The 12,617-nt window shown below is 35.0% G+C and overlaps 1 protein-coding gene across 1 annotated transcript in view; it reads right to left on the bottom strand.

Moving 5' to 3' along the window:
- LOC113750729 (sister chromatid cohesion protein PDS5 homolog A-B-like) overlaps positions 1 to 12,192 on the bottom strand; it is a 16,691-nt gene extending 4,499 nt beyond the window's left edge. The window contains exons 1-13 of the mRNA XM_027294673.1: positions 12,053 to 12,192; positions 11,312 to 11,509; positions 10,991 to 11,172; positions 9,270 to 9,432; positions 7,832 to 8,053; positions 7,408 to 7,624; positions 7,136 to 7,281; positions 6,879 to 7,027; positions 6,637 to 6,786; positions 6,516 to 6,564; positions 4,345 to 4,524; positions 760 to 942; positions 698 to 704 (exon numbers count right to left, since the gene is read on the bottom strand). Coding sequence (XP_027150474.1) covers positions 698 to 704; positions 760 to 942; positions 4,345 to 4,524; positions 6,516 to 6,564; positions 6,637 to 6,786; positions 6,879 to 7,027; positions 7,136 to 7,281; positions 7,408 to 7,624; positions 7,832 to 8,053; positions 9,270 to 9,432; positions 10,991 to 11,172; positions 11,312 to 11,509; positions 12,053 to 12,166 — 1,960 coding nt within the window. The 5' untranslated portion in view covers positions 12,167 to 12,192. The remainder of the gene's footprint in view (positions 1 to 697; positions 705 to 759; positions 943 to 4,344; positions 4,525 to 6,515; positions 6,565 to 6,636; positions 6,787 to 6,878; positions 7,028 to 7,135; positions 7,282 to 7,407; positions 7,625 to 7,831; positions 8,054 to 9,269; positions 9,433 to 10,990; positions 11,173 to 11,311; positions 11,510 to 12,052) is intronic.
- Positions 12,193 to 12,617: the final 425 nt, after the last annotated feature.

Below are 12,617 nucleotides of genomic sequence, written 5' to 3'. Positions count from 1 at the left end.
TTAGTTAACTGGAAGCATATAAAGCTACAGCCAAACCTTCTGCATTCATATTGGGAAAAAAAATTCCCATACAGTATACTACATAGACTTTGTCACTGCAACAAGGTTGCAAACATTGTATAACACACCAAGTTGGTAGGGCATATCTGCATTGCGTGGATTGTCAGGTGCATTATTTTCCAAACTAGAATTCCATTCTTTCATATCGTTATGAAGTTCTGAATTAAAGGGGAATTTAATTGTCAAAACACTAAGCTTTAAAACAGACACCAAACTTACTTCTCACAAATGCACTAGTGTTTCAAGGTCCTGGTCATTTTTTTCCAAAAGTATGCTTATACTCAACCAATCAAGACAGGTTCTCTGCAACCAGTTTCACATAAGGAGATATTAAAAGTTTGCAATGTGGTAACACAGGCAGATATAGGTACTTTAACAACACTAAATGTAATTCTACTGCAATCTTTTTCCTTTTTGGCTATCAATTGACTGGAACCTTTTTTCCCCCTCTTTGGACAAGGGCATTGTGGTACTCTGTGAATTTAATCGTTTATGCTTGAATCACAAATTTGCGCTTGATTGAGAATTGATTGAAGGAAAGGATGAAAACCTAATATCTTTTACCTCCGCATCTTGTTCATGTCCAGTGAGACACCACAAAAATTTTAGATATAAAAAAAGGCAATAAGTGCAGCACCATGTAGCTACATAAAGAAGAAAGAGATCAACTTAAGTTGTATAATGAGCAATCCAACTTACTGAAAGAAGCAGCAGAGGAGAATAGTCCAATTTTGTATTGCGAATGCTCTTATCAAAAGTAAGATGGTCTAAGATACAGCTGACATGCCTAGAACTAAATATGTTTAACAAGCACTTGGATGACAGCAATCTCAAGAATTCAAAAAGTGGACTCTGGTCTCCAATCTTCCTCAGAAGGTTATCCTGGAAGAAAAAACACAAGATAAGAGGTCGATACTAGAGATGAAAAAGCTGAACTTGATACATAATATCAAATCAGAGCACATGCAGAAAGAAAGTTGAGGGTTTAAAAAAAAAAAAAAAAAAAAAAGAACACCAATAATATGCAAAGGCCAAATCAAAGAAATCACCATCTCTGTTAGCTACATCTTACAAAGCGGGGACAAAGCAGTAGCAAATCTTCTTTTCGAGCAGTTCTGATTTTATACCCTACTTGATTTACAGGGCAATAAAAACAGAGCTAATTCTTATTAGAAGGTAACAACACGCCCTTCCCTAAATTTTTATGCGAAAACCCTAATAGAAGGGATATTCTTCAAACATGGACTTGTAAGATGTGAATAGTAATTACATTTCAATCCTGTTTTAAATTTTGAAAGGCATGTCAAAATTCGGCACAAAGAGGAAAAGTAAGTGGATCTTGGAAGGTTGCTTAGGCAAGAGCTACTTGACAACAAGCAAAAAAGAATTGCAACCATAGCCAGAATCCTTAATGAACAGATAATAAGTCATCTCTGGAGTCAAATTTATATCAAATTCATAACGCAAGCATACAGGGAAGATGATCTCTAACTGAGTGGAAAGGCAATAACATAAGGGCTTTATCATGTCAACACCGGAGACAAATAGCTCAGCAAACTCAGAATTTTAGATCATGGAAAGTATATATTGACTTAGATATCAAAGATTTTAGCCATTAGCCTTCTACAGCTCATGTCAACCTCATAAAAATACAATTTTTGGATTAAAGCTCAATCTCTTACGAACAAACCTGCATATGATGAAGCACAGGGGATAAATCCATAAAATTAGGAAGTTCTTAACCTCCAAAACAGCTAAGCCTTAATGAATAGAGCTTTTCCTGACAGCATAAATCAAACCAAATTGCTATGGCCACAGAAAAATGCCGTGTCATTTTAGTGAATACAAGTCTAACCACTTAAGAAGAACATACGAGACATGCACCTCTTGACAATTGTGCTTGTTTTAGTTAGTCCCACTTACATTACTGACTGTTATTTGCTTACACCCCATTTTGCAGTTGCAGCAAACACTGAAGAATCTAAGTTGACTGACAATTTGCTTAAATCGTCAATCAAGGGTGTTGAAGATTCAAAAATCAGATTCAATTGGATAACTGAAAAAAGCTTCCTAAATGCCAAAACAGTACAGTCCCCTTGCCCCAAAAAGGCCACCTGAATGCTGTATTTTTCTCTCTGAATACCTCTCCTCTTCTTCCTGCTCTTCCAATTCTTTTTCCAGGCAGAATCCCACTAATTAGATCCATCCCAGTGTCCAGTTCTCCTTTTTCTTTCACTCCAATTACAACAGTAACAATAACCCACAGATCCCCCTGCCTGTACCACATAATTAAGGAAACCCAACCTAACTAAACTCAAAGCCAAACTAAACCCATAAAACCTTCCAAATTTCTCAGCTGAGTTTAGCAGATTGCTGGCTTTGGGTTTGTTTTGCCAGGTCTATGCCATCCTAACTATAAGATATTCTTGTTTGCTGTTTGCTTTGGAACTTTGATTGCTTTAAAGTATGCCAATAATTTTCAAGGAGTCTTGAATCTATTTTTGCATGCTTCTTTTACCAAAACATTTTCCACTACAATTTTCTCTTTCTTCCTTTTTGTTTCTCTTTGTTTTCTTTTTGGGATTAATTTTTATACACTGTCAGTGTAAAGATTTTTTTACACAAGCAGGTTTAGATGAACGCTACATCATTACTGTTCAAATTTTAAATTCACTTTTTGTCAATGTATCATACACCTATACCTATTAGCATAAAAAATCTTTACACTCAAGAGTGTATATAACATTAATTCTTTCTTTTTATACAAATTTGTAGAGTAGCAATCACACATTACTGAAAAACATTCAGATTCAAGTGTAATGGCCTTGCTACAATTATGCATTACCATAACCTCGCAACAAAGCCCAAAGAGACCTCAGCAGCTTGATTGGCCTTAGCCTCGGATATCATGGTGCAGCATACTAGCAGACTTTGACCTTGCATATAAGCAGTATTTCAAAGTTTCATGCTTTAATTATCTCAAAGTCAGAAAACCATAAACTTTTACCCTATTTGATAAATCCCCAAAAAAATCTTGACTGCAGTTTTGTCTCTACTAACTACAGGAGACTGTTCAATAATACATTCATGTTTCTAAATGCTAAGAGACATAAGTGATCTGCTCTGAGAACAACAAACATTAGTAGCCATGTTCATGATTGCAATGCAGATTAAATGCTATGTCCAGGCAAAACAATGGCCACCTTATTGAAAAGCTCCTTAATTGCAACATGTTGCTTCTATTTTGGATAGCTCAAGCCTTTTAAAGTCTGGTAATAAATCAACAGGGAAGTCCTCCTCTTAATTTCAGTGAATAAAACAAAATGAGGATTGGTCACAGAAAAGAAAAGCATGTAAATGTAAGACAAAGCATGCAACATCTGAAATCTGTATAGACATCCTCATTTTCTGCCGAAACCATTCATTTCACTGGAACAAACCAACATATGGCAAGAGAATGTCATTTCAGTTGGTATTTGTACCGGATCTGCTATGTACCATACCTGACATCTACTCCAATGAACAAGTTGAGGAAAAAAGACTCCAGAACATAAGGTGAACAAAAACAAACAAAGAGGTCAAAAAAATAAAACAAGCTAATACAAAATAAAAAAATAAGGACCAGTTGAAAATTTTAACTACTCTCATCATTTGCCTACCAGTAATAGTTTTTATATGGAAGACCAAAAATGTTCAGAAGCTAACAGTAGCCGTTTCAAGATCAGTGCTTAAGAAGATAAGCAAATGTTGAGCAGCAATAGTTAAGCAGATTATCATCTCTTTGTATTGTAAGAATCAAATTTATGCTCGAAATAGAAGATATCCTGTACAGCAATAAACTTGTCTGCAATGTTTCCATCCCATTTTATTAGCTATGAATTCTATTTTCTTATCTCCTGATTTTTATCATGGTTTAACCCTATTGCATCATTCATACAATTCCCGAAAACACAAATTAAAGTCATTTTCCAACATCAATTACAATAAAATATCATTTCAAAATTAGAACTCCGAAAGCAACAACATCTGATTTAAATTTAGGAGCAATCATGGAAAAATTATTCTACAAGATGGTCAAATAATCAATGATGAAAAATAAAATAGCAGAGTATTCTTAAGCCAATGCAAGTTCTGGAATACTAAAGCTCCTATTAAAAAACAAAACTCCATTCTCACAACAGCACTGACTTTATGCTCTATGGATGAATAAGTGGACATGATCTCTATTAAACAGAGTCAAGTAGAAGCAAAGTAGAAAACCAATTGCAAGGATGACAAACTTACTCTAGTAGAAAGAGCATCTCCAACGTTTATCATGTCTGCCAGCATTTTGAAAATATCATTATCATTGACTTGATTCAGCTTATAAAAGCACTCTTCTGCTTCTGCAGGATCAGGAAACAAAGCTGACATTTTTTTAAATAAAGCTTTGGTATTCCTTTCCATTTCGTCAGAGCCTATCTCCTGTAAAAGCATAAGATTTTAGACAACTATTAGAAAATGAATATATTGGGTTGATATATGAAAAATATAGTGCAAACAATAAAACCCGTGCTCTCATGTTTGTGATTCATAGAGAAAAGAAGTAAAAACAAGTACCATTTTGCCAAAAAAAGGAAAAAAGTGCTAACTGCTATTAGCAGTAGTCAAATTAAGAAAATGGAACTGGTGTGCCAATTGTAATTTAAGAAAGTAAAACATTCTCAGACCAGTTATACCAACTAATAATGTCCTCTTCTTATGTTGATTTTTGCACGTTTTTACTGTTAACCTATTCGCAATTTTTTCTTGTCACCTTCCAAATTTTGTTTCATAATCAGCCCAACTAAGAGGTGGAGAATAAATTCTCTAAAGACACAAGTGTGGAACATGACGGCTACAGGAGAAGAGCAATGGGACTACAACTTAGTGTATTGATTTGAAAACTATTTAAAGATTACTAATGGACCCTGATCAACTATTCCTAATGCTTTTTGAAAGATAACATTCCAATTTAGGAAAGTAGAAACTATTTCAGCAACAATTAAGAGAAACATCAGCAATTCAATCTCAAATAGAATTTTAATATATTCTGAAAGTTAGCATCAGCATCTAGAGAGCTAATACTGAATGTTGGCTTCAAAATGCATGGTCCAGTATTGCAATCATACCTATGCCATCCTTCTTAAACAGCTGTAACCAAAATCACATGCACAGCACATTGCAATTGCAGAATTAAAGAAAATTAAGCTTCATATAAGTATGCTCCAAAGCAAGTCATCACTTGGTAGGCTCACATCAACACTCAGTAGTTGAATTAATGACCAATTGTCCAACTCACTAAACTAAAATGAACTTAACATATGGAAACATTGATCCAAACAAATAAAAACTAGTGAATTCATTTGAAACTGCATCCTTCAAGAGGCATACACTCATGATATATCAATCTAAACATGGTGAAGCATATTTCTGGTCTAAGGAAATTATCATTAAACATTTTCCAATGAAAACTTCTAATTCTGAGTATAATCAGGGGAATTTCAGCAATGTAATATTAATCTGTAAGATCTGCTTTATATGTGCACAAACACACTGGACTGAAGTGCTTAAATTCATAACTAGGTAGCCTCTATCTAGAATCTGGAGTGAACTATGGCACAGGGGAGTTATATATCCACTATTATTCATATCCAAAAACACTAGCTACATACAAACTTCATTTGAAATCTCCAAATTTTTAGAATCATTGTTATTTTGACATTACTATTACATTGTCACGTGCTTATATACTTTAACTCTGATTATAAATCATTGGAAATTTGAGCAATCTATAATTTTTGTAAAATTGGTCAATCTGATTTACAGATGTAATATATGCCATGGAATGAAGTATTTAAATCCACAATTACAATAGTTCCATCTAGAATCTGGAGTAAACTATGACACTGAAGGATTATACATTCAATACTACTCATGTCCAAAACGAGGCATAAGTTTTCACAAATTTCACAAGAGATCTCAAAGTCTTGAAAGCATTATCACATTGACTATAGTGTCAGATTCTCATGTGCAATCAGTGCCATAAATTGTGTCTGTTGGAGAACCCTGCACGAGGGGAGGGGGCCTTGTAGAGTGAGATTCGTAGATACAACCTCAAGATTCAAAGAGGCTCTTATTCACTGGAAAGATCTTCATCTCTACATGCAAAATAATCCTAATCGCTTGTTGTCTAGTAACTAATAACAATTATCCAGAGCTTGTCATCAAGTAATTAACAAGAATTATCCAGGCAAAGTAAATAAACCTCATCGCCACACAAACTTACGTATAACTATGAAAAGAAAATTAAGGAGAACAGCTTCAAAAGTAATCAATCTTCAAGTCATGAGGGCCCACTAAAGGAATTTTGCAGGACGACACAGGAACTAACAGCTTGCTAATTAGCTAGCTTAAAGTTAAATATTCTATCATACCTCCTTGTGGACCCGGAGATGTAAGTAAGCTTGCAGTGCATTCCGTAACCTGAAAGCATAAAAGACATGAATGCAGAAAATACTTTTTGATTAAGTTAAGCCAACAACTTGGGACCAATACCTTCTTTTCTGAGATAGAATGGCATTCAATGCATTCACATGCAATGGTGTAAAAAGAGAGGACAAAAAAATCCAGTGATTTGTCCTTCCCTCAACTGAAAGTGAAACAGGAAATAGATCTTCTGCTAGTACATACTCCAGGCTTTGTGGCCTGAAAGTTAAAAAAATTCAGTCAAAAAAAATGTGTATTGAAACAGCAATGAGTTTTTATCTAACAAAGATTGATGAGGGAATAGACCTTACCTGAACTCCTTGCAGTCTTTGTCATAACAAAGCATTAAAATTTTGCAAGGTATTTGCTCAAAATGCATCTTGATGTCTCCAACACACTTTGTACAATAATCCTGATATAGTTCCAGCAACTTTTGCAAAGCTTTCTTTCTGACAGATACCTGTTTTTTTTTTCAAAAAAAAAAATCATCAGCTGTCTTCTCCTTATTTCTTTGATAATCAGAATCGCCACCCTAAACAGAAACTGCAAAGGTGGGAATAGATGTAACCTTCTTATCACGAAGCCTATCAGCCACTTGACTTATTAGTTCATTAGTAACAGAGCCTATTTGTAATCTTGCTACATCACACACAATACTCACAGCCTGCATTCGAACTCTATCATCAAAATCTAAGAGTCGACTCTCCAGCTCTGCTGCTCATTTCAAAGAATGTACAAAAAAAAGATTAAAAAAAAAGAAAATAAAAGGCTTAAGATTATCTCAGATAGCAGAACAATGTTCATGAAATGCAGCAGAACAATCAAATTTTCAAAGCTTACTGAGAATTTGTGATGATCCTGTCCCAGATGGATTGTTAGTGTACAAAGCTTTACCACATGAAAGAGCACATAACCTTACTTCAGCAGACTTATCCGTAAATCTATTCAGAAAATCCATGAAAAGGTTGTGATACTCCTCAGCAATGTTGTGGCCAGGCAAAGAAAAACATTTTCTAAGTAAATTAAGAGCTTTTATACGGACATCAACCTGATCTGTCTGCAAATCATATTACACAAACGATTAATTAAAGCATCAAGAGGAATGACAAAAATATTATCATGATATACAGATTGGTAAATGATTCTGAAAGATAATGCAGTCACAATATGATGACTGAGTAATCTCTAGTAGGATACCAGTTACCAACAAAATCTATCCCCTTTGCATAGTGAAAGGTGCTACTCAGAAAGGAAAATGACTCACGAGTAATTCATGGCTTAAGCTAGGGATTACAGAAACAAGCATTTGAGGAGCACTCCGGAAGATTTCGTAGAGAATGTCATGGTACCACTCTTTAAGTTCACTCCCAATACTTTCTCTGTTCAAAATACAAGATCTTAAAAATGTACAAATACAGCGTTCAAGCTTTTCATTGCAGTTCTGAATGACAGAAACAGCAAGCCGAGCAAAGCCACCAGATCCACCCTGCAAGAGACATAAATAAATCACCAAAGAGAAAAGGTATTAATCCATACTACTAAACAGGAAATATTGCAATAAACAAATTCTACAGTGACTCGTTATTATAAAGACCATCTAATAACCTTCTGAGTAACTTTTGTACGGCTAAATATGAGAATTAGTTAAGCTATCAGACAATTTATCTGTTTGATTTAAAAAGCAACTGCAACAAGACTAAAGCAAGGAATCCCTTTTTAACCACGTATCTGAAGTACTGATCTACTAATAAGCCTTTAATATTCAAACACCAAATGAGCCAATGAACTAGCAATTAAATACTTGTCACCAAATGCTTCAAGAGCAAAATTTTTTAAGTTCAATCACAAATGACAACAAAGCAAGGGAAGAATCATGGTAAAGCAGCTCTTCATCAATTAATAATTAATGATGGCTCTGAAAAAGAACTGTTTCAACAAATTAATAACTATTGATATGTCCACAAAAGGGTCATCATTGGCTGGACCAAAGGAGAGATGTCGAACTAAGGGTCCTGATTTGATACTCAAAGATAGAGTGGAAAAAGTGTTCAAAGACTGCTAAAATGCTGAACTTTAAAACTCTAAGAAAGGAAAATCCTTAAAAAGAATAAAAGTAGACAACTTAAAAGAAGAGTACAAAAGGGAGACAATCCAACAACTTTATGCCAGAGATTTGGAAATAATCTGCTAAAGAACCCCAAATGGTACCTCCAGTACACCTGATTAAGCAGTCTAACCATCAAGAACCCTCCCAAAATGTTTTAATAAAAAAGCTTGCACGTATCATGTAGGTATGCACCTACTCTTTTCGTCCATGAGTAGATATTAGACTCAATTCGTAATTCATAAAGTTCTCAATATGCTGCAGCAGGTGCCCAGACCTCATAATATCTCTGATCATCTTAAGTCCTCTCATGCTTAAGTAAAACAACCATGAGCAGAATAGGTAACAGTTTTCAAGGATAAGTAGAGAATATCCATTATGTCTTTGAGCATGCTAAGCATATGATAACTGCCAATATTATGTTGGTATAAACCTCTATTTTTTCATCCATTTTCACATGCAACTACAACTAACAAAAATACAAAATCATCTGAAATGGTTCTAAATATAATCAATTGCCATAAATATAGAAAGCAAAACTGCAACAAGACATTGATCATGCTATTTTACACAAGCAAAGCATGTAGCTAACACTTGCCTTTGATTCTTTCAAAAGATTTTGTATAATCACATCCAAGAGTGGCTCAGAAAATTTTTCCTGAAAAATGAGTGACTCAAGATCTTTCTCTTCCAATTTGTCTTCCAAAATGCGAGCCATTATAGATGACATTGCATTAATCACACTCTGAGGATGCTGCTCTCTGCAGGGAATAGTTGAACTATTGTCAAAGAATAGCTTAATAATTACATATAGCCTTTACAAAAAAAAAAAAGATAATTATATTATGCATAAGTGTTCAAAATTGTGATCAGATGATAACAAAAGATAAACTGTCATAATAGGTTGGAGAATTATATTCTTCCAATGGAAATTTTTACAATAAGAAAGCTTGCAAAATAGGTTTCTGGTACCAAAGCTTTCGCGAAGGCACTTTGGTAAACTCATAAGCATATGCTTCTCTTAACTAACTCTATCTCAAGCATATATATATAAACATGACAAGTGAAGGCACTTTGGTAAACCCATAAGCATATGCTTCTCTTAGCTAACTCTATCTCAAGCATATATTAAACATGACAGCAGATACATGTTTCCTTTCTCAAGACAGCTGAACGGTTCCAAAATAATTTCAGCTCTAAAGAATCTATAGCACTTAACTATGGCATCAACAAATTCAATACAGCAACATAACTTTCTATTTTCTCTTTCTGGTTAACACAAAAAAGGGCCCTTGATTGGGGCATGAAACTAATGGGATAAGAAAGAATAGTAACAGAAAAGCTCTTCAGATCTTATTTTTTCCACTGCACCTTGAAGCTTTTTGGTAGGTAAACAATCATATACCAGTAAAAGTCTTTTCATCGCCTGATTACAAGCACAATCCACCAATTTAAACAGTCTTTATAGCCTATGACATACTGTGTATCCTCTTCTCAAATTTTTACCATTCCGGTTACTCTAACTGTTTCCCGCATGCAGACTAGCTGATATCACTCTTTGAAGTCTCCTAGTCAACTTCAAGAATCATATTTCAAGTTTGCTATACTCTGCACAGATACTTGAAACCCTCTTTACCTCAATCCTGTCTCACCTTATTTAGTCTGCAGTTGTGTAACATTTTCCCCAATCTGCCAAGCTTATTAAGAGCCTCGCACACTTTGTATCCATCAATAAGTTTAACTCTCATCTACCAATTTGAGTTTTCTCTCCTTAAGAATCTCATTAGTTTTCTTTCCTTAAGATAGCCCATCCAGCCATTCTTTCCTTAAGAAATCCTATCCAGCCAACCCTCATGGCCCTACTCTTCTTTCAGTAAGGAATTCTTAAATCCCAAAGCAGAACCCATAAAAGCAAAAAAAACTTTGGTTTAGGGTACTGAAACTTGTTATTTGATTGTTTCATGTTAGTTTCAGTTTTCTAATTTGTGAAAGGGCTTCTCTGATTCCTGCACAATCCAATCTTGGCATGTCTTACCAAACTTATTTTCTAACCTTTGTGTGCAAGCGTCCTGCAAGCCTAAATTTTTTTTAGTCATTTTTTGTAGAAATTATTGACTTATTTGTTTTCCTTTGTGTTATTGTGAATGCAATATAGTTGGTTGTGCTCCATGAATTCTTTAGTGACTGACTGTTGAAGTCTAAACAAAAATTATAAGCATAAAATGCGTAGCCTTCCCAAAAGGCAGAGCAACATAGTTCTCACTGATTCCAGGTAAAAGAAGGGCATGAGCAAACACAGATGAAACAAGAAAATATAACCTCGCAGCACTGAAAAAGATTTTGAACATTTTGAGAATTAAATCGTCGCATCCAACATCCAGCATTAGCACACAAACGTTCAGCTTAGCAACTGTCTCCAGCAGTTTCACCCTTCTTGAAAAATATGGGCTTTTGTAATCACCAGTCTCCGCAAATATGCTTTGAAGAAGTTTAAATATATCCTGCAACAAGAATCAGTTGCCCATTAACATATGAAAGATTTCCCATCAAAGGGGAAGACAATACATGGGATCTTAACAAATTAAAATGGAGACAAGTGAAGGGAACATGGTAAACAAATCACAGTAATGTAACTGTTACCGTGAAAACATCATCACTGAAACCAGGATCTGGAGCCAAGACCCGGATAATCTCACAGAAGCAGGTCGCCACCAAAATTCTAATATCTTTATCCTTGTGCTGAAGCAGGCCATGCTTAATAAGAGAATCACTCAGAGGTTGTATTACTGAATTCAGTGATTTCAACTGTTTAAATTTTCCCAAAGCAATAACAGCTTCCTGCAATGAATTCAATTAGATTAGGGTAAACATCAATACCCACATCCCCCAAGTAAATACGCTTAAACATGTTTTAGGCCCACTGAGTTTCACCAATTTAAGTTGCGCGCTGTGTTCTAGAGTCCAGAATTATACATGATCTCCCTCACTTTCTCCCACGGTTCTCTAAACAAATAGAAGCTAAGAAACCTAAAATCAATTAATTACCCCTTGAATCACAACAAAGTTCACCAAATGAAACCGCCCCCAAAAAAAAATTCAACAAAACCCAGAGAAACCGACAACCGTAAAAGCGATAATTGACTTCAAAATGTAAAATATACCGCAAAAAAAATTAAATACAATCAACTAATTACCCCATAAATCACAACAAAGTTAACCCAAATGAAACCGCCTCAAAAAAATTTCAACTAACCCAGAGAAACCCACAACCGTAAAAGCGATAATTAACTTCAAAATGTAAAATATACCACAAAAAATAAAATAAAATCAATCTGCCCAACAGCTAAAGTGAATAAAGAGTACTCGAGGACAGGTAATTACTTTTAGCAATTTGACAAGGGAGTCTTTGTTTGGGCAAGTTTTGGAAGCTTTAAGTTGTTTGCCAAGTCGGGAAATGAGTTGTTGCGCCTCAGCCTCAGACTCGGCTGCCGCCATTGCTCTGTTCCAAGGTTTTCTGATCTTACAAGATTAATCTTCGTATGAATTATTAAACCCTAGAAATTTATGTATTGAGAGAGGAGAGGCTGAGTGGGAGAAAGAGTGTGTGAATTTGACAAAAATATTTCCCGCCTTCGCAATGGGGATAACGTGACAATGGCCGTTGTGGATAAACGAAATAACTAATTGACCCCTCAAAACGTTAGTATTTCCACTAGGCCTCATTTGGTTTGTCGAAAAGAAAAGTAAGTGCAGATTGTGACATGTGAATTGTGGCCAAGTATGGACAAAGGGATTTATGAAGCACTTCGTGAAATAGCACAATATTGAGTCGAGATTCTAGCAATTGTAGTCCTCGTACATCTCCTGAGGAAAAAGAAAACTATTTGGATTGCAAGTTTTGGTAGAAAAATTTGAGAATATTTTTGACACAATTTTTTAATCATTT

This window comes from Coffea eugenioides, chromosome 10 (assembly GCF_003713205.1).
Source record: "Coffea eugenioides isolate CCC68of chromosome 10, Ceug_1.0, whole genome shotgun sequence".
In the NCBI taxonomy this organism is placed as follows: Eukaryota; Viridiplantae; Streptophyta; class Magnoliopsida; order Gentianales; family Rubiaceae; genus Coffea; species Coffea eugenioides.
Note: the sequence above shows the minus strand (reverse complement) of the source record. Positions and strands in the feature narration are given on the sequence as shown.